Source organism: Oncorhynchus tshawytscha, linkage group LG30, assembly GCF_018296145.1.
Source record: "Oncorhynchus tshawytscha isolate Ot180627B linkage group LG30, Otsh_v2.0, whole genome shotgun sequence".
Taxonomy (NCBI): Eukaryota; Metazoa; Chordata; class Actinopteri; order Salmoniformes; family Salmonidae; genus Oncorhynchus; species Oncorhynchus tshawytscha.
In genome coordinates, this window is record NC_056458.1 from 8,000,062 (window position 1) to 8,022,278 (window position 22,217).

At 43.6% G+C, this 22,217-nt stretch overlaps 1 protein-coding gene across 4 annotated transcripts in view; it reads right to left on the bottom strand.

Moving 5' to 3' along the window:
* The window catches only part of LOC112228856 (leucine-rich repeat and calponin homology domain-containing protein 2), an 82,849-nt gene that overhangs the window by 12,804 nt on the left and 47,828 nt on the right, over positions 1–22,217 (bottom strand). Inside the window, exons 3-16 of one of the 4 annotated variants that reach the window (XM_024394558.2) lie at positions 18,326–18,452; positions 18,096–18,201; positions 17,768–17,904; positions 17,380–17,510; positions 17,054–17,141; positions 16,599–16,695; positions 16,375–16,478; positions 12,182–12,249; positions 11,713–11,832; positions 10,696–10,764; positions 10,383–10,445; positions 5,353–5,401; positions 5,128–5,166; positions 4,739–4,876 (exon numbers count right to left, since the gene is read on the bottom strand). In XM_024394558.2, the coding sequence (XP_024250326.1) occupies positions 4,739–4,876; positions 5,128–5,166; positions 5,353–5,401; positions 10,383–10,445; positions 10,696–10,764; positions 11,713–11,832; positions 12,182–12,249; positions 16,375–16,478; positions 16,599–16,695; positions 17,054–17,141; positions 17,380–17,510; positions 17,768–17,904; positions 18,096–18,201; positions 18,326–18,452 (1,336 nt within the window). The remainder of the gene's footprint in view (positions 1–4,738; positions 4,877–5,127; positions 5,167–5,352; positions 5,402–10,382; positions 10,446–10,695; positions 10,765–11,712; positions 11,833–12,181; positions 12,250–16,374; positions 16,479–16,598; positions 16,696–17,053; positions 17,142–17,379; positions 17,511–17,767; positions 17,905–18,095; positions 18,202–18,325; positions 18,453–22,217) is intronic. The other 3 variants (XM_024394559.2, XM_024394560.2, XM_042309678.1) reach the window with 3 other exon arrangements.

Sequence of the window (22,217 nt, forward strand, 5' to 3'; positions counted from 1 at the left end):
AAGCCCTGACAGGTTGAATGAAGAGCATCGCTGCACAGCTATTTTCAGGTCTCTCCAGAGATGTTCGATCGGGTTCAAGCCCAGGCTCTAACTGGGCCACTCAAAGACATTCAGAGACTTGTCCAGAAGCCACTCCTGCATTGTCTTGGCTGTGCGCTTAGGGCTGTTGTCCTGTTGGAACGTGAATCTTCATCCCAGTCTGAGGGCCTGAGCGCTCTGGAGCAGGTTTTCATCAAGGATCTCTCTGTACTTTGCTCAATGTCTTTCCCTCGAGCCTGACTAGTCTCCGAGTCCCTGCTACTGAAAAACATCCCCACAGAATGATGCTGCCACCACCATGCTTCACCGTAGGGATGGTGCCAGGTTTCCTCCAGACATGAAGCTTGGCATTCAGGCTAAAGAGTTCAATCTTGGTTTCATCAGACTAGAAAATCTGGTTTCTCATGGTCAGAGTAATTTCGGTGCCTTTTGGCAAACTCCAAGTGGGCTGTCATGTGCCTTTTACTGAGGAGTGGCTTCCATCTGGCTTCTCCCATCTCCACAGAGGAACTCTGGAGCTCTGTCAGAGTGACCATCAGATTCTTGGTCACCTCCCAGACAAAGGCCCTTCTCCCCTGATTGCTCAGTTTGCCCGGGCGGACAGCTCTAGGAAGAGTCTTGGTGGTTCCAAACGTGTGTTTTTGAAGACCTTCAATGCTGCAGACTATTTTTGGTACCCTTCCCTAGATCTGTGCCTCGACACAATCCTGCCTCGGAGCTCTAAGGACAATTCCTTTGACCTCGTGAATTGGTTTTTGCTCTGACATGCACGGCCAACTGTGGGACCTTACATAGACATAGACCTTACATTCCCAAATAATGTCCAATCAATTGAATTTATCACAGGTGGATTCCAATCAAGTTGTAAAAAGTCAATTAAAAGCTCAATTCCGAGTCTCATAGGTCTGAATACTTATGTAAATAAGGTATCAGTTAGTTATTTTTAATACATTTGCCAACATTTCTAAAAAACTGTTTTCACTTTATCATTGTGGGGTATTGTGTGTAGATTGATGAGCACATTTTTTTATTTAATCAATTTTAGAATAAAGGCTGTAACGTAACAAAATGTGGAAAAAGGGAAGGGGTCTGAATACTTCCCGAATGTACTGTATTGTACATGTAAGCTACTACAGCGAGTGAAATGACTGCAACAACCTCTTAAGGATCGCCCCTTTTTTACATTTTTTGCCTAAAATGACATACCCAAATATAACTGCGGTAGCTCAGGCCCTGAAGCAAGGATAGGCATATTATTTGTACCATTTGAAAGGAAACACTTTGCAGTTTGTGGAAATTTGTAATGTAGGAGAATATATCACAATATATCTGGTAAAACATAATACAAATAAAAAACCACCTGTTCTTTAGTATTTTGTTTGTACCATCATCTTTGAAATGCAAGAGAAAGGCCATGTCTTGCTCCCAGACAAACTAAACAACTTCTTTGCTTGCTTTGAGGACAATACAGTGCCACTGACACGGCCCACCACCAAAACCTGCGGCCTCTCCTTCACCGCAGCCAATGTGAGTAAAACAATTAAACGTGTTAATAACCCTCGCAAGGCTGCCAACCCAGACTCCAACCCTAGCCACGTCCTCAGAGCATGCACAGACCAGCTGGTTGGTGTGTTTACGGACATATTCAATCAATCCCTATCCCAGTCTGCTGTTCCCACATGCTTCAAGAGGGCCACCATTGTTCCTGTTCCCAAGAAAGCTAAGGTAACTATGCTGAACGACTATCGCCCTATAGCACTCACCTCCGTCATCATGAAGTGCTTTGAGAGACTAGTCAAGGATCATATCACCTCCACCCTACCGGACACCCTAGACCCACTCCAATTTGCTTACCGCCCCAATAGGTCCACAGACAACAATCACACTGTACACTGTCCTAACCCACTTGGAAAAGAGGAGTACCTATGTAAGAATGCTGTTCATCGACTACAGCTCAGCATTCAACACCATAGTACCCTCTAAACTCGTCATTAAGCTCGAGACCCTGGGTCTCGACCCCGCCCTGTGCAACTGGATCCTGGACTTTGACGGGACGCCCCCAGGTGGAGAGGGTAGGAAACAACATCTCCACCCCGCTGATCCTCAACACTGGGGCCCCATAAGGGTGCATTCTCAGCCCTCTCCTGTACTCCCTGTTCACCCATGACTGCGTGGCCATGCACGCCTCCAACTCAATCATCAAGTTTTCAGGCGACACTACAGTAGTAGGCTTGATTACCAACAACGTCGAGACGGACTACAGGGAAGAGGTGAGGGCCCTCGGAGTGTGGTGTCAGGAAAATAACCTCACACTCAACGTCAAACAAAACAAAGGAGATGATCGTGGACTTCAGGAAACAGCAGAGGGAGCAGCCAACTATCCACATCGACGGGACAGTAGTGGAGAAGGTGGAAAGTTTTAAGTTCCTCGGCATAAACATCATGGATAAACTGAAATGGTCCAACCACACAGACAGCGTGGTGAAGAATGCCAACAGCGCCTCTTCAACCTCAAGAGGCTGAAGAAATTTGTCCTGTCACCAAAAACACTCAAACATTTACAGATGCACAATCGAGAGCATCCTGTCGGGCTGTATCACCGCCTGGTACGGAAACTGCTCCACCCACAACCGTAAGGCTCTCCAGAGGATAGTGAGGTCAGCACAACGCATCCCCGGGGGCAAACTACCTGCCCTCCAGGACACCTACAACACAGAAAGGCCAAAAAGATCATCAAGGACAACAACCACCCGAGCCACTGCCTGTTCACCCTGCTATCATCCAGAAGGTGAGGTCAGTACAGGTGCATCAAAGCTAGGACTGAGAAAATGAAAAACAGCTTCTATCTCAAGGCCATCAGACTGTTAAACAGTCATCACTAACATTGAGTGGCTGCTGCCAACATATACTGACTCAAATCTCTAGCCACTTTAATAATAAAAAATTGCATGTAATAAATGTATCACTAGTCACTTTAAACAATGCCACTTTATATAATGTTTACATACCCTACATTACTCATCTCATATGGATATACTGTACTCTATACCATCTACTGCATCTTGCCTATGCCGTTCGGCCATCGCTCATCCATATATTTATATGTACATATTCTTATTCATTCCTTTACACTTGTGTATATAAGGTAGTTGCTGTGAAATTGTTAGGAATTGTTAGATTACCTGTTAAATATTACTGCACGGTAGGAACTAGAAGCACAAGCATTTCGCTACACTCGCATTAACACCTGCTAACCATGTGTAAGTGACCAATAAAATTTGCTTTGATAATAATGTATTATTCCAGCACAGGTGCAATTTACATTTTGGCCACTAGATGACAGCAGTGTATGTGCAAAGTTTTAGACTGAGCCAATGAACCATTGCATTTCTGTTCAAAATGTTGTTTCAAGACTGCCCAAATGTGCCTAATCTATTTATTAATAACTTTCAATGTTCAAAATTGTGCACTCTCCTCAAACAATAGCATGGTATTTTTTTAAACTGTACTAGCTACTGTAAATTGGACAGTGCAGTTAGATTAAAAATAATTGAGGCTTTCTGCCAATATCAGATATGTCTATGGCCTGGGAAATTGTCTTGTTAATGCTAATAGCATTAGCCTACGTTAGCTCAACCGTTCCGTGGAAGGGATACCGATTCCGAAGAAGTTGCTGCAGTTAGTTTCAGAAAGGGTGGCAAGGAATATGTTAGTCCTAAATATTTCAAAAACTATAAGCATTTCGGACAAATCATTCACTAAACCCTAAACCTCAACTAAATCTTCTGATTAATAAAGTAGAATTTGAGCAAGTTGAGGTGACTAAACTGCTTGGAGTAACCCTGGTTTGTAAACTGTCGTGGTCAAACATGTTGATACATAATAAAGTGCTGCTCTGCCTGCCTTTTTAACAACACTATCAACAAGGCAGGTCGTACAGGCCCTAGTTTTGTCACACCTGGACTACAGGTGTGGTCAGATGCCACAAAGAGGGACCTCGGAAAATTACAATTGGCTCAGAACAGGGCAGCATGACTGGCCCTTAAACATACACAGAGAGCTAACATTAATGACATGCTTGTCAATCTCTCATGGCTCAAAGTGTAGGAGAGATTGACTTCAACACTTCTTGTTTTTGTAAGAAGTGTTGACAAGCTGAATGCACCCAACTGTCTGTTTAAACGACTAGCACACAGCTCAGACACCCATGTATACCCCACAAGACATACCACCAGAGGTCTCTTCACAGTCCCCAAGTCCAGAACAGACTATGGGAGGCGCAAAGTACTACTTAGAGCCATGGCTACATGGAACTCTATTCCACATCAGGTAACTGATGCAAGAAAGTAGAATCAGATCAAAATACATTTTTAAAAAGACTAAAATACACCTTATGGAACAGTGGGGACTGTGAAGAGACACACACAGACACGCACATGATAAGACACGCACGTACAGATGGATTTTGTATTGTAGATATGTGGTAGTAGAGTAGTGGCCTGAGGGAACACACTTAATGTGATGTGAAATGTAACGTGATGTAATATTTAAAATTGTATATAAAACAGCCTTAATGTTGCTGGACCCCAGGAAGAGTAGCTTCTGCCTTGGCAACAGCTAATGGGGATCCTTAATAAATACATATAGAAATCAACATCATGGGATTCAGAGTGCAATGTGGTAGCCATGGTCTCCTTACCTTCAGATAATCTTTCCTCAGATACTTGTTCCTCCTGCGCTCCTCGTTCTGGTTGAGTACAGGTGGAACCTCTGGCCACTTTGGCTCCGTGTCTGACTCGGATTTCAGGCTGCCATCGTAGGAGCATGAAGAGGAGGGCTGCAGAGAGAGAGAGAGAGAGAGAGACACAGGTCAAGATACTGGACACTGTATTAACCAAATGGCAATGCAATAATGGACAAAACCCCCTTGGCTTTAGCAGCACTAGAACATAATTTAAAAGAGATGATTGACCTAAAGCCTCTCCCTACGTCACTCAGTTATAAAAGGCTAACATGCACACAGCCATGTCTTCACATGGATGGTGATGAGGGTGAGGAAACAAAAAGGCACAAATGAAAATGGAGGACCTCAGAGAAAGCGTCGTCGTCGTCTGTGAAGTCAGGGTCCTTTCCAGAGGGAGACAGAGAGAGGTGAACGACATGAGTGAAACCCAGACACCAAAACCAAGGCCTCGCACGCGGACACATTAAAAAGGGGAACTGAAAACAATGACCACGGTGTAGTATTACTCGCACAAAATGGGAACAATGAGTAGCATGTTCCCTGTGGAAAACAGGACAGGAAGTACTTACATGACCACTCAGCACTGACGTGCCACTGCTCGCTTCATCCAGAGAGGCACTAGGAGAGAGAGACAGGAAAACACAGACTCACACATATTTACCTTCATGGACAATACCCTCAGTTATTGGACAGTGTGTCCTCACGAGGGCAGCCAACAGTCAATAACAACAGACAATGGAACCTTTACTGCATAGACATGGAATCACTGGCCACCTGAATAATGGAACACTAGTCACTTCATGAAATGATTACATACTGCTTTACTCATCTCATATGTATATACTGTATTCTATTCTACTGTATTTTAGTCAATGCCACTCAGACGTTGCTCATCCTAATATTGATATATTTCTTAATGACATTCTTTTACTTTTAGATTTGTGTGAATTGTTGTGAATTGTTAGATACTACTGCACTGTCGGAGCGAGGAACACAAGCATTTCGCAACACCGGCAATAACATCTGCTAAATATGTGTATGCGACCAATAAAATTGGACTTGATTTGGTGTAGCTCAATTGGTAGAGCATGTGCAACGCTGCGGTTGTGGGTTTGATTCCTACGGGGGACCAGTACAAAACTAAAAGTATGCACTCACTCACTCTGAGTCGCTCTGGATAAGAGCGTCTGCTAAATGACTCGCATGTAAAAATGTAATTACTCGTAGTTATAGCTACAGTGCATTCAGAAAGTATTCAGGCCGCTTGACTTTTTTCCACATTTTGTTATGTTACAGCCTTATTCTAACATGGATTGAATAGTTTTTCCCCCTCAATCTACACACAATACCCCATAATGCCATCACAATACCCCATAATGACATCACAATACCCCATAATGACATCACAATACCCCATAATGACAAAGAAAAAACAGTCAATCAATCAATAATATAATAATTATTTTAGCTAAATGTTTTATTTTTCATTTACAATCTGTAGAAGCTATGAGAATAGAAAGGTTCAGTACTTTTGTGAAGCATCACAGCACAGTTGAAAAATATATGGCAAATAGAAATCCAAAATGGATGGGAGAGGTTGAATGGAGATGAAGGGTGGGACTAATAACAATGTAACCAATGTAAAACATACGGCGTCTGTAAAATGTATATGGTTTCAGAAATGTTGTGAAATAGCACAGTTACAAATAGAAATCAAACTGGATGGACATCAGAAATAGAGGAAGGACTAAAAACAAACAAAATATAACTATTGTAAAATAGATTGTCTGTAAAACCTGTATAAGATGTATAAACTGAAAGTAAAAGCCTAAGTGTTTATTAGTTTACGCCAATTGGGGGAAGGGTGGTAAGGGTTTGCGGGGAATAAAGGTATATTCTTAAAAAAGTATGTATGTCTATATAGGTATGTGTATGTAAGTATGTATATGGATATGTATATTTACCCCAAAAAATATATGGGGGATTGGAAATTATGCAGACAATTACATTGGTGGAAGCAACATTCTTTCCGCAATATTAAGCTGATCCACCCCTTAAATAATAATAAAAAAAAAAGGTTTGTTCATTTTATTTGCTAATTTATATATAAAAAATATGGAAATATCACATTTACATAAGTATTCAGACCCTTTACTCAGTGCTTTATTGAAGCACCTTGGTAGCGATTACTACAGCCTCAAGTCTTCTTGGGTATGACACTGCAAGCTTGGCACACCTATATTTGGGGAGTTTTTCCCATTCTTCTCTGCAGATCCTCTCAAGCACTGTCAGGTATAACTAAGTCCATGATTTGATAGAGCAGTCTGACTGAGCGATGGTAGGCACCAGCAGGATCGTAAGAATTCATTCAAACAGCACTTTCGTGCGTTTGCCAGCAGCTGTTTATGATTTCAAGCCTATCAACTCCCAAGATTAGGCTGGTGTAACCGATGTGAAATGGCTAGTTAGCGGGGTGCGCGCTAATAGCGTTTCAAACGTCACTCGCTGAGGCTTGAAGTGGTTGTTCCCCTTGCTCTGCATGGGTAACGCTGCTTCGAAGGTGACTGTTGTCGATGTGTTCCTGTTTCGAGCCCAGGTAGGAGCGAGGAGAGGGATGGAAGCTATCCCAACTCCAAAAAGTTCTGGGACACTGTGAAGTCCATGGAGAACAAGAGCACCTCCTCCCAGCTGCCCACTGCACTGAGGCTAGGTAACACGGTCACCACTGATAAATCCATGATTATCGAAAACTTAAAAAAAAAAAAAAAAAACTTCAATAAGCATTTCTCAACGGCTGGCCATGCCTTCCGCCTGGCTACTCCAACCTCGGCCAACAGCTCTGCCCCCCGGCAGCTCCTCGCCCAAGCCTATCCAGGTTCTCCTTTACCCAAATCCAGATAGCAGATGTTCTGAAAGAGCTGCAAAACCTGGACCCGTATAAATCAGCTGGGCTTGACAATCTGGACCCCCTATTTCTGAAACTTTCCGCCGCCATTGTCGCAACCCCTATTACCAGCCTGTTCAACCTCTCTTTCATATCGTCTGAGATCCCCAAGGATTGAAAGCTGCCGCAGTCATCCCCCTCTTCAAAGGGGAGACACCCTGGACCCAAACTGTTACAGACCTATATCCATCCTGCCCTGCCTATCTAAGGTCTTCGAAAGCCAAGTCAACAAACAGGTCACTGACCATCTCGAATCCCACCGTACCTTCTCCGCTGTGCAATCTGGTTTCCGAGCCGGTCACGGGTGCACCTCAGCAACACTCAAGGTACTAAACGATATCATAACCGCCATCGATAAAAGACAGTACTGTGCAGCCGTCTTCATTGACCTTGCCAAGGCTTTCGACTCTGTCAATCACCATATTCTTATCGGCAGACTCAGTAGCCTCGGTTTTTCGGATGACTGCCTTGCCTGGTTCACCAATTACTTTGCAGACAGAGTTCAGTGTGTCAAATCGGAGGGCATGCTGTCCGGTCCTCTGGCAGTCTCTATGGGGGTGCCACAGGGTTCAATTCTCGGGCCGACTCTTTTCTCTGTATATATCAATGATGTTGCTCTTGCTGTGGGCGATTCCCTGATCCACCTCTACGCAGACGACACCATTCTATATACTTTCGGCCCGTCATTGGACACTGTGCTATCTAACCTCCAAACAAGCTTCAATGCCATACAACACTCCATGGCCTCCAACTGCTCTTAAACACTAGTAAAACCAAATGCATACTTTTCAACCGATCGCTGCCTGCACCCGCATGCCCGACTAGCATCACCACCCTGGATGGTTCCGACCTTGAATATGTGGACACCTATAAGTACCTAGGTGTCTGGCTAGACTGCAAACTCTCCTTCCAGACTCATATCAAACATCTCCAATCGAAAATCAAATCAAGAGTCGGCTTTCTATTCCGCAACAAAGCCTCCTTCACTCACGCTGCCAAGCTTACCCTAGTAAAACTGACTATCCTACCGATCCTCGACTTCGGCGATGTCATCTACAAAATGGCTTCCAACACTCTACTCAGCAAACTGGATGCAGTCTATCACAGTGCCATCCGTTTTGTCACTAAAGCACCTTATACCACCCACCACTGCGACTTGTATGCTCTAGTCGGCTGGCCCTCGTTACATATTCGTCGCCAGACCCACTGGCTCCAGGTCATCTACAAATCCATGCTAGGTAAAGCTCCGCCTTATCTCAGTTCACTGGTCACGATGGCAACACCCATCCGTAGCACGCGCTCCAGCAGGTGTATCTCACTGATCATCCCTAAAGCCAACACCTCATTTGGCCGCCTTTCGTTCCAGTACTCTGCTGCCTGTGACTGGAACGAATTGCAAAAATCGCTGAAGTTGGAGACTTTTATCTCCCTCACCAACTTCAAACATCAGCTATCTGAGCAGCTAACCGATCGCTGCAGCTGTACATAGTCTATTGGTAAATAGCCCACCCATTTTCACCTACCTCATCCCCATACTGTTTTTATTTATTTACTTGCTCTTTTGCACACCAATATCTCTACCTGTACATGACCATCTGATCATTTATCACTCCAGTGTTAATCTGCAAAATTGTAATTATTCGCCTACCTCCTCATGCCTTTTGCACACATTGTATATAGACTCCCCCTTTTGTTTTCTACTGTGTTATTGACTTGTTAATTGTTTATTCCATGTGTAACTCTGTGTTGTCTGCTCACACTGCTATGCTTTATCTTGGCCAGGTCGCAGTTGCAAATGAGAACTTGTTCTCAACTAGCCTACCTGGTTAAATAAAGGTGAAATAAAAAAATAAAAAAATACTGTTAAACTGGCAATACTAAAATACCTATAAGAACATCCAATAGTCAAAGGTTAATGAAATACAAATGGTATAGAGGGAAATAGTTCTATAATTCCTATAATAACTACAACCTAAAACTTCTTACCTGGGAATATTGAAGACTCGTGTTAAAAGGAACCACCAGCTTTCATATGTTCTCATGTTCTGAGCAAGGAACTTTAACGTAACCTTTCTTACATGGCACATCTATTGCACTTTTACTTTCTTTTCCAACACTTTCTTTTTTCATTATTTAAACCAAATTGAACATGTTTCATTATTTATTTGAGGCTAAATTTATTTTATTGATGTATTATGTTAAGTTAAAATAAGTGTTCATTCAGTATTGTTGTAATTGTCATTATTACAAATAAAAAATAGACGTAATATAAAAAAAATCGACCGATTAATCGGTACCGGCTTTTTTTTGGTCCTCCAATAAATCGGTATCAGCGTTGAAAAATCATAAATCGGTCGACCTCTAGTGTAGATTGATGAGGAAAAACAATTATTTAATACATTTTAGAATAAGGCTGTAATGTAACAAAATGTGAAAAAAGTCAAGGGGTCTGAATACTTTCTGAATGCACTGTATTTTTTAGACAAGATCCTATAACACGAGTCACTGGGACAGTTTCGATGATGGCATGATTTTGAGTGTATGACTAGGCTCAACTTGCGCCCAGGAAACCGGCTAATTTTATGCACTTGACCCAAGGTCTTAGAGTGTAACGGGCAGAAGTAATGTGTTTAGGTAGAGCTGTGCTGTACGTACCTGCGGATAGCCTGAGAGGTGGACCTTTGTTTGCTGCCGGAGCTGCCAGAGTGACTGAGGAACCTGGACAGGTAGACAGAGGGGTGGTTAGTACCACCTCTCCATTTTCTCTCTGCAGGCACAATGTGTTCAGGCAGTCATGATATAGAATGGGTTCAGGTGGATTTAAGAACTGGAGAACAACAGACAATCTATCGAAGGGTGTGCATTCATCTCACAAGGCACAGAAACATGCATTTAATTCTCCAACCTGACAGTTTTCTAAACATACATCCACCTCCTTAAACGTTCACAATCTCACATCTGACTCTACCTGTGTGCACGGCCGGCAACCCTCCTTCGATGAATTAGACTCTCTGCTCTACAAATTAAGGATCGTCGTCTAGTAGCCACACATCATGTGTGCACCAATCAGGTCCAAGGAAGAGGCGAGGTGGAGGAGGAGCAGGAGATGGATGAAGCAGGGAGGGAATAAGAGGAGAGAAGAGGGGAGCCAATGACAGGGAGGTTCGTTAGATGCAGAGCAGGAATAGAGATAGTTAGAGCGTGGTGATGGAGTAACTTCAGGAGAAAGAAGAGTAGTAAAATGTCTGGAAAGGAACTAAGGTCTGCGCATACAATGGATAAAATACAGGTAATACACTCTTGGAAAAAAAGGTTCTATCTAGAACCTAAAAGGGTTCTTCAGCTGTCCCCACAGGAGAACCCTTTGAAGAACTGTTTTTCTTTGGTTACAGGCAGAACCCTTTTCCCACAGAGGGTTCTACATGGAACCAAAAAGGTTCATCCTGGAACCAAAAAGGGTTCTCGTATGGGAACAGCCGAATAACCCTTTTGGAACGCTTTCTTCTGAGAGCGTATAGAAGGACCCAATGCAAGAGAAATGATAACGTGCACAATTCACGTATCACCTGCTGTCTGCAACAGCTATGGCTGGCTCACGCTGACAATTGATTATTGTTAACCTAATAACTATGGGTAGAACCCCAATAACCAGTCAGAAACCCATGACTGTCAAGGTTGTAAATCAAGTCCCTTTCTTTCCTGTCTTGTAGAATGAAAAGAAGAGTCCTTCCCCCTTCCAACCCTCTCCTCCAAGAACATCCCAGGATCTTCCTGCCCTTTCACTGATAAGGGGTCAAGGATGGAGTGAGAGAGCGCGAGCAGAGGTGAGGGCGGGGAATGCTGAGCTCAGCAGAGGTGAGGGCGGGGGATGCTGAGCTCAGCAGAGGCGAAGAGGACAGAGAGATATGGGGCTAGGAGCAGGGATCAGAGTGAGGTGAGGTCAGAGAGGAGGAAACGACCATGGGGTCAGAGGTCAGCCTCTCACCTGTTCTGTTGCTCCTGCTGCAGGAGCTGGACGGCAATCTTCCTCAGGTCCAGCACCTCCTTCAGCTCTTCCTCCTCCTCCTCCTCTTCCTCCTCCTCAGCTAGCTGATCTTTATCAGAGCTGCAGGCCACAGGGACATGACAGTCAGAAACATACGCCAGCTGCTTCACACTCACACTGTAATAGCATGAACTCACAATGTGGCCATACTATAGTGGCAGCTATCCAACGGCAGCCTTCTCAGCATGTCTACTGTCCCGGACTGTTGTTATTATTTCACAACTACTATCATCTAGCGGCTATCATCTAGCTGCTAAGTATCAACTCACCTACAGTACATTAACTAGGGTTGGAAATAAATTATCTAAGGAGACTGACAGATCAATATTATTTCAGTTCAAACTTAAATAACTTGAAGGTGAATTCTCTGCCCTTCCTCCTCCTGTCTATCCATGTAGTGAGGACTTACCCAGACTCCTCTTTCCAACTTTCCTTATCTTTGCTTTGGTGTGACTTGTTAAGAACCTTCTCCAATTCCTGAAACACAGAACAAATAGTCAGATTCATTAATTCAATAAAAGCATTAAAAAAAAAAGAAAGTTATAGTTAAGCAATAAGGCCAGAGGAGGTGTGGTATATGGCCAATATACCACAGCTAAGGGCTGTTCTTATGTGTGCCGCAATGCAGTATGCTTGGATACAGCCCTTATTGCTAGGTGCCTTATTGCTATTATAAACTGGTTACCAACGTAATCAGAGCAGTAAAAAGTAATGTTTTGTCATACCCGTGGTATACGGTCTGATGTACCACGGTTGTCAGACAATCAGCATTCAGGGCCCGAACCATCCAGTTTATAACAAGATGTGTAAAACCCCTACACTACTATCCAGGTTCAATCACAAGCCTGTTTTCCATTATCGATCCAAGTCAGGTCGAGACACATTTAACTTGGCCTTTAAGCGCTGTGCCTTGGCTTATTCCACAAGATCCCCCCCCCCCCATAAAAAACTACCAAGATGATCTATTTGCCTCTTTCATTCGTAAGGCAGGCCTTACTTTTGGTGGAGGTTTCAGTGAGGAGGCAGCAAGAAGAAGAAGTACAATGTCCAGGCTGGACATTTATTTACAGTGCAGGAGTGGCAAACTGTACACTACGTATAATTGTACAAACAATTAAACAAACAGGGCGTAGACCGGTAACATAAACAAACAACTGAAAATAAAATCAAAGAAAGGTTGAGCTCAATAAATCAAACAAACCCCAATCATGCCTGAAACCAATGGCAGCATTCCATCCTTACCCCGTCTCGGTCTGCCCAACAATGAAATGACAGGGCTTAAATACATCTCAACACGGCCTTCGCCTTAGAAGAAACCTCTTCCGACCAAATCACAAATACACGGTCAAAATACATACTTGAAATCATCAATAACCACAATAAGGTAACCCCATTGACATTTCATAAATATGCACACTTCAATTAATAGTATCACACCATGCATAAAGCAGAAAAAGATAGGTCGTCTCATTTAGACCCCCCCCCTCCCCTTGGGCTTGGCCAGCTTGGCACGAGCCACCACACAGGATATCTCGCACTTCAGAGTGCGGACCTGGTTGGCACAGCAGGAAGAAATAATTCACCTCTTCAATCAACAATGCTTAACACGGAAGTTTGTAACAGAGTATATATGAACAGACTACAGGCCGACACAAGCTCTGTGGCAAATCCACAATCGCACTAATCTACACTATATGGCAAAGGTCATGTCGAAACCCCTTCAAATTAGTGGATTTGGCTATTTCAGCTCACAGGTGTTGCTGGCATGTGTACAAAAATCGAGCACACAGACATGTAAACATTGGCAGTAGAATGGAATTTATTTAACTAGGCAAGTCAGAACGGTCTGTACTGAAGAGCTCAGTGACTTTTAATGTGGCATAGGATATCACCTTTCCATCAAGTCAGATCATCAAATTTCTGCCCTGCTAGAGCTGCCTTGGTCAACTGTAAGTGCTGTTATTGTGAAGAGGAAATGTCTAAGAGCAACAACGGCTCAGCCGCTGAGTGGTAGGCCACACAAGCTCACAGAACAAGACCACCGAGTGCTGAAGTGCGTTAAAAACCGTCTGTCCTCAGTTGCAACGCTCATTACAGGGTTCCAAACTTCTTCTGGAAGCAACGTCAGCACAATAACTGTTTGTTGGGAGCTTCATGACATGGGTTTCCATGGCCGAGCAGCCGCACACAAGCCTAAGATCACCATGCACAATGACCAGCGTCGGCTGGAGTGATGTAAAGCTCGCATTAGACTCTGGAGCAGTGGAAACGTGTTCTCCGGAGTGATGAATCACGTTTCACCATCTGGAAGTCCGACAGAATAATCTGGGTTTGGTGGATGCCAGGAGAACGCTACCTGCCCGAATGCATAGTGCCAACTGTAAAGTCTGGTGGAGGAGGAATAATGGTCTGGGGCTGTTTTTCATGGTTTGGCCTAGGTCCCTTAGTTCCAGGGAAGATAAATATTAACGCTACAGCATACAATGACCTTATAGATGATTCTGTGCTTTCAACTTTGTGGCAACAGTTTGGGGAAGGCCCTTTCCTGTTTCAGCATGACAATGCCCCTGTGCATAATGTGAGGTCCATACAGAAATGGTTTGTCGAGATTGGTGAGGAAGAACTTGGCTGGCCTGCACAGAGCCCTGACCTCAACCCCATTGAACATGGAACGCCGACTGTGAGCCAGGAGTAATTGCCCAGCATCAATGCCAGACCTAACTAATACTCTTGTGTCTGAATGGAAGCAAGTCCCCGCAGCAATCTAGTGGACAGCCCTCCCAGAAGAGTGGAGGCGGTTGTAGCAGCAAAGGGGGGACCAACTCCATATTAATGGCCATGATTTTGGAATGAGATGTTCGATGAGCAGGTGTCCACATACTTCTGTCCTTCTCTCGGCACATATCAAAGCTGCAGGCTAAAGTTAAATCTATACTGTGTTTCCGCTATCGTAATCACTCCTCTTTCACCCCAGCTGCCAAACTACTGCAGCCCTCATCCTCCACATACAACACCCGTTCAGTCACATTCTATAAAGGTCCCCAAAGCGCACACATCCCTGGGTTGCTCTTCTTTTCAGTTCGCTGTAGCTAGCGACTGGAACAAGCTGCAACAAACACTCAAACTGGACTGTTAGATCTCTTCATTCAAAGACTCAATCATGAACATTTTTACTGACAGTTGTGGCTGCTTTGCGTGATGTATTGTTGTCTCTACCTTCTTTCAAATCAAATCAGAGGTCAAATGGAGGTCCTGGATGGCAGGAAGCTTGGCCCCAGTGATGTACTGGGCCATACGCACTACCCTCTGTAATGCCTTGCGGTCGGAGGCCGAGCAGTTGCCATACCAGGCAGTGATGCAACCAGTCAGGATGGTCTCGATGGTGCAGCTGTACAACCTTTTGAAGATCTGAATCTTTTCAGTCTCCTGAGGGGGAATAGGTTTTGTTGTGCCCTCTTCACGACTGTCTTGGTGTGCTGGACCATGTTAGTTTGTGCTGTTGTCTGTGCTCAACAACGTTTGTAACATGTTTCGTGTTGGTACCATGCTGTGCTGGTACCATGCTGTGCTGGTACCATGCTGTGCTGGTACCATGCTGTGTTGGTACCATGCTGTGTTGTCACCATGCTGTGTTGTCACCATGCTGTGTTGTCACCATGCTGTGTTGTCACCATGCTGTGTTGTCACGTGTTGCTGCCGTGCTATGTTGTTGTCTTAGGACTCTCTTTATGTAGTGTTGTCTCTCTTGTCATGATGTGTGTTTTGTCCTATATTTTTTAATTTTTTAAATTTTTACTCCCAGCCCTCATCCCCGCAGGAGGCCTTTTTTGCCTTTTGATAGGCCGTCATTGTAAATAAGAATTTGTTCTTAACTGACTTGCCTAGTGTTAGGTTCTAAATATCAGAGTAAGAAATCGATGGACACTATGAAAGCTCCAACCAAGTTTATTCACCAATTGGGTCCATACAGCTGCATAACACAAAATATATTCACACAAGCACTGATATTTAACCCTATTTAACCCTGAGTCTCCTCCTACACATCTGAACAGCCAATGCATCTCTGTTGCTAGACAGAACCTTCGTGATATCTGTTCTTCCTCACTTCCTCTAACCTGACCTCTGCCCCAAAATGTTCACTCCTCCAACTCATGGCTGTCATGTTGACTCGTACCAGACTGGGTACATTCTCCTCGAATAGGATCCCTGATGGCTAACAATAACATATCGGGACAGAACGGAAATGTTATACATTCCCCTCTCTCCCTCAGTGACATTAATAATATATTTCATATTTTCAGAACCAAACACTAGTTAAATAAAAGGTTAAATAAACAATTAAAAAATATATATATATTGTACTTTAATTCTTTGCCTGATTTAGGGCACTTAAGAGCTGTGAATGTCAGGTATGGGATCGCAAGTTTTATGCGGATTAAGCTTGTACTAACAATCTCCTATACCCCGGAGCTAATAGTGGAAAAGAAACAGAGAGTGGTAGCACAGTACCTCACCCGTGGATAGCTCGACAGAGGAAGACAGGCTAGTTACTGGTGTACGTGTAGTGGCCATACAGCTCCCTATGGATGTCTTGTGATGTACCTTTATACAGGAGATGTAGGGTCCACCACTCTGCTGCCCGTCCCCCTCTGACAGGGCAGCATCCTCCTCTGGGTTGGGCTCGATGAAGTCATAGGGTTCCTGATCTACGGGCACAACACACCAGGTTGAACCTCAGACTATGTGCTTGTTGCCAGTTGAGCACAATATTGCTCAAATACTGTTACCGAACAGTCAAATCCACTGCATCTAAAAACAGGCCTTACCTTTGCCTGAGTCCATCTTGGAGAGGAGAGAGAGCGCGTCGGCACGGGCCGTCTCTGAGACCTGAGAGTGCAGGCTGATGGTGTCATCGTCAGAAGGCTAGAGGAAGAGAGGGAGGGGCGAGGAGGAGAAGGGAACTTAAGAGGTAAGTGAGGGTGAACCATAAACGAGTGTACTGAACATGTCTGCATGACCTACAGAAGGTGGTTGACTTGGGCCGGAGCTGACAGGAACATTGTACAGGCACCTCAAATATTCTACTGCTTTAGTTCCTGCAAAATATTGTGGTGTTCCAGCACCTAAAATGAGTACCGGCACCTACTTCAGTCCAAGTCTGGCACTGCCTATAGAATAAATACTAAGGGGCAGTATCAATTTGCCGTGGTTGAACGCACACCAATAGGCTTCATACAGTCTAAGCCTCACTACAGTCTGACTACAGTGGGTGAACTCTGACCTCCGTCGTAGACAGTCTTTTATCCCCGTTGTCACTGCCGATACCAGAGTCAGGACCGTGGTTCTTACTGGGGTAAAAATCCTCCATGCTGCAGAGACATATAAAGGGATAGTCAGAAATTAAAGAGAGTCAGACAGTTTTGTTCAAGTCACAATCATGACGACATCATAAGCACTTCATAATACGTCAAACCTGTGTCATTAATCTTCAAATATATGTTATACCAGTTGTCATTATAGTTTAATGGAACACACCATTCATGATGCATATGGTCTATTGTCTTGTCTGTAGTATACGTAGTAGTATGATATGATATAAGAGTGTACCTGTCAGTCAGAGGCTGGGGAAGGAAGCGTTTGCCCAGGGAGGGGAGGTCCAGAGAGTCAGGCTTCTTATTCAACCTACATGTTTGGATGTTCAGGTACTTAAAGATGTGCACCTTGCCCTTCAGGCAGATCTGAAATACACAAATAGTAGATGAAATGAAGTGTGCAATTGTTCCTCGGAGATGGTGGTATTTCATGAATACTGTCACAGCTGGGTGGGTGGGTGGGGGGGGTTCTAGGCACATTGCCGAGCTGAGGTTAACCTGTGTATTACTGTAACCGCATCCCTGATACACATCCAGATGGCAGCGGATATTCCCATGCAGCGCCAAATGTCAAGTACAGCACAAACTACCACAGATGTTGCCACACAAGAACACACACACACCTGTGCAGGTGGGGACTGCATAGGGTTGTTGTCGAGGATGATGTGCTGCAGCTGCCTGAGTCTCCTGTAGACAGGAGGGATCTCTGTGATCTTATTGCAGGAGAAGTCTAGTCTGGTGAGTGGCAGGTCCGCCAACTCTGGAGAGAGAGCGAGGGGTAGAGAAAAAGAAAGAAAGCATAAAAGGCATGGGGTTGGATATAGAATAGGGAGAGAGAGTACGGTAAACCTATATAGTTGGTATCTGTCACTGCTCTGGGGTCCAGAGAGGTGTTTGGGAAGAGAGAAAGAGTGAAGAGGACCAGGGGAGAGAACGGAAACTGCTACATACCCTCAGGCAGCATGTGAAGACAGTTCCTCCTGATGTTGAGTTCCCGTAAGGCCTGGAGCCTCCCCACCTGAGGGGGCAGCACCTGGATCTCATTACAGCTGATGTCCTACAGGGGGAAGACCGAGAGCAGGCGGTCATACAGAGGCCTACAAATGACTGGACATAGATCATAAATACATGTGGAAAGACACACGCACACACACACTCATGTGCTCTGGGCCAGTGCTCACCAACTCCATCAGCTCTTTGGCCTTCCCAATTTCCTCTGGGATGGACACTAGCTTGTTGTTGCTCACCACCAGCACTTTGAGGGGGAGGCTAAACAGGTATTTTGGCAATGTTGAGAGAAGGTTCCGGCTACAGAAACACAAAATACACATATTCACTATAGTCAGTATTGAGCAACAAAGGACAACCATCTTAAAAGAATGTTAGTGAAACCAGAGGAGACTGCTATCTAATTATTTCTAGGAAATGAACAGTACTGTCTAGATATAATCATCTTCAAAACTTTAAAAACAACATCACAGCGTATTTCTCACACTATGAAAGAGGAAATGCTCTTGTTACTTGATCCTGTGAAGTCCCTGAAAGGGGAACACCATTGTCCTGAGATAAAGCAGAATAAAACTGAATATAGTTGTGATCAGCAATGAACGGGGTTCACAGCATGACAGAAAGGACACATGATCAGTTGGATAACAAAGCAAGCACTCTGTCACGCAGCAACTATATTTTGGGGTATTCTATTAGGATCCCCATTAGCTGTTGCGAAAGCAGCAGCTACTCTTCCTGGGGCCCACACAAAACATGAAACATAATACAGAACATTAATAGACAAGAACAGCTCAAAGACAGAACTACATACACTACCGGTCAAAAGTTTTAGAACACCTATTCATTCAAGGGTTTTTCTTTATTTTCACTATTTTCAACATTGTAGAATAGTGAAGAAATCAAAACTATGAAATAACACATATGGAATCGTGTAACCCCCCCAAAAGTGTTAAACAAATCAAAATATATGTTATATTTCAGATTCTTCAAATAGCCACCCTTTGCCTTGATGACAGCTACACACACCCTTGGCATTCTCTCTAGCTTCACCTGAAATGTTTTTCCAACCGTCTTGAAGGAATTCCCACATATGCCGAGCACTTGTTGGCTGTTTTTCCTTCACACATCCCAAACCAGCTCAATTTAGTTGAGGTCGGTGGATTATGGAGGCAAGGTAATCTGATGCAGCACTCCATCACTCACCTTCTTGGTAAAATAGCCCTTACACAGCCTTGAGGTGTGTTGGGTCATTGTCCTGTTGAAAAACAAATGATAATGGGACTAAGACCAAACCAGATGGGATGGAGTATCGCTGCAGAATGCAGTGGCAACCATGCTGGTTAAGTGTGCCTTCAATTCTAAATAAATCACAGACAGTGTCTCCAGCAAAGCACCTCCAAACCATCACACCTCCTCCTCCATGCTTTAAGGTGGGAAATACACATGTGGAGTTCATCCGTTCATCCACATGTCACAAAGATGTGGCGGTTGGAACCAAAAATCTCCAATTTGGACTCCAGACCAAAAGGACAGATTTCACTGGTCTAATGTCCATTGCTCGTGCTTCTTGGCACAAGCAAGTCTTCTTCTTATTGGTGTCCTTTAGTAGTGGTTTCTTGCAGCAATCCAACCATGGAGGCCTGATTCACACGGTCTCCAATGATCAATGATCATCAATAATTTTGAGATGATTTATTTAAGCTGCAATTTCTGAGGCTGGTAGCTCTAAATGAAATTGTCCTCTGCAGCAGAGGTAACTATGGGTCTTCTATTCCTGTGGCAGTCCTCATGAGAGCCAGTTTCATCATAGTGCTTGATGGTTTTTGCAACTCCACATGAAAAACTTTTAAAGTTCTTGACATTTTCCAGATTGACTGACCTTCATGTCTTAAAATGATGATGGACTGTTGTTTCTTTTTGCTTATTTGAGCTGTTCTTGCCATAATGTGGACTTGGTCTTTTACCAAATAGGGCTGTCTTCTGTATACCACCCCTACCTTCACAAGGAAAGAAACGCATTCCAGGTGACTACCTCATAAAGCTGGTTGAATGAATGCCAAGAGTGTACAAAGCTGTCATCAAGGATAGCTATGTGAAGAATCTCAAAAATAAAATGTATTTGGATTTGTTTAACACTTTTTGGGTCACTACATGATTCCATGTGTGTTATTTCAATGTTTTGATGTCTTAGATATTATTCTACAGTGTAGAAAATAGTAAGAATAAAGAAAAACCCTTGAATGAGTAGGTGTTCTAAAACTTTTGACCGGTAGTATAGATTTTAAAAATGGCACACATAACACGTATAGTTGCAGTCGGAAGTTTACAAACACTTAGGTTGGAGTCATTAAAACTCGTTTTTCAACCACTCCATAAAATTCTTGTTAACAAACTATAGTTATGGCAAGTCGGTTAGGACATCAACTTTGTGCATGACACAAGTCTTTTTTCCAACTATTGTTAACAGACAGATTATTTCACTTAGAATTCACTGTATCACAATTCCAGTGGGTCAGAAGTTTACATACACAAAGATGACTGTCTTTTAAACAACTTGGAAAATTCCAGAAAATGATGTCATGGCTTTAGAAGCTTCTGAGAAGCTAATTGACATCATTTGAGTCAATTGGAGGTGTACTTGTGGATGCATTTCAAGGCCTACCTTCAAACTCAGTGCCTCTTTACTTGACATCATGGGAAAAATCAAAAGAAATCATCCAGGTCTACAAAGATTGTAGACCTCCACAAGTCTGGTTGTTCATCTGTACAAACAATAGTACGCAAGTATAAACACCATGGGACCACGCAGCAGTCATACCGCTCAGGAAGTAGACGCGTTCTGTCTCCTAGAGATGAACGTACTTTGGTGCAAAAAGTGCAAATCAATCCCAGAACAACAGCAAAGGACCTTCATGAAGATGCTGGAGGAAACAGGTACAAAAGTATCTATAGCCACAGTAAAACGAGTCCTATAACAACATAACCTGAGAGGCCGGTCAAGCAAGGAAGAAGCCACTGCTCCAAAACCGCCATTAAAAAATCCAGATGACGGATTGCAACTGCACATGAAAACAAAAATCTTACTTTTTGGAGAAATGTCCTCTGGTTGGATGAAACAAAAATAGAACTGTTTGGCCAGAATGACCATCGTCATGCTTGGAGGAGAAATGGGAAGGCTTGCAAGACAAAGAACACCATCCCAACCATGAAGCACAGGGGTGGCAGCATCATGTTGTGGGGCTGCTTTGCTGCAGGGTGGCAGGGTAGCCTAGTGGTTAGATCGTTGGACTAGTAACCGAAAGGTTGCAAGTTCATATCCCCGAGCTGCCAACGTACAAATCTGTCGTTCTGCCCCTGAACCGGCAGTTATCTCACTGTCCCTAGGCCGTCATTGAAAATAAGAATGTATTCTTAACTGATTTGCCTAGTTAAATAAAGGTAAAATAAATAAAATGAGGGACTGGTGCACTTCACAAAATTGATGGCAGCATAGGGAAGAAAATGATGTGGATATATTGAAGCAGCATCTCAAGACATCAGTCAGGAAGTTAAAGCTTGGTCGCAAATGGGTCTTCCAAATGGACAATTACCCCAAGCATACTTCCAAAGTTGTGGCAAAATGGCTGAAGGACAACAAAGTCAAGGTATTGGAGTGGCCATCACAAAGCCCTGACCTCAATCCTAAAGAACATTTGTGGGCAGAACTGGAAAAGCGTGTGCGAGCAAGGAGGCCTACAAACCGGACTCAGTTACACCAGCTCTGTCAGGAGGAATGGGCCAAAGTGGGAAACTTGTGGAAGGCTACCTTAAGTGTTTGACCCAAGTTAAACAAATTAAAGACAACTCGACCAAATACTAAGTGTATGTAAACTTCTGACCCACTGAGAATGTGATGAAATAAATAAAAGCTGAAATAAATAATTTTCTATTATTATTCTGATATTTCACATTCTTAAAATATAGATTGATGTGATGCTAACTGACTATATATTGAGGTGATGCTAACTGACCTAAGACAGTGAATTTTTACAAGGATTAAATGTCAGGAATTATGAAAAACTGAGT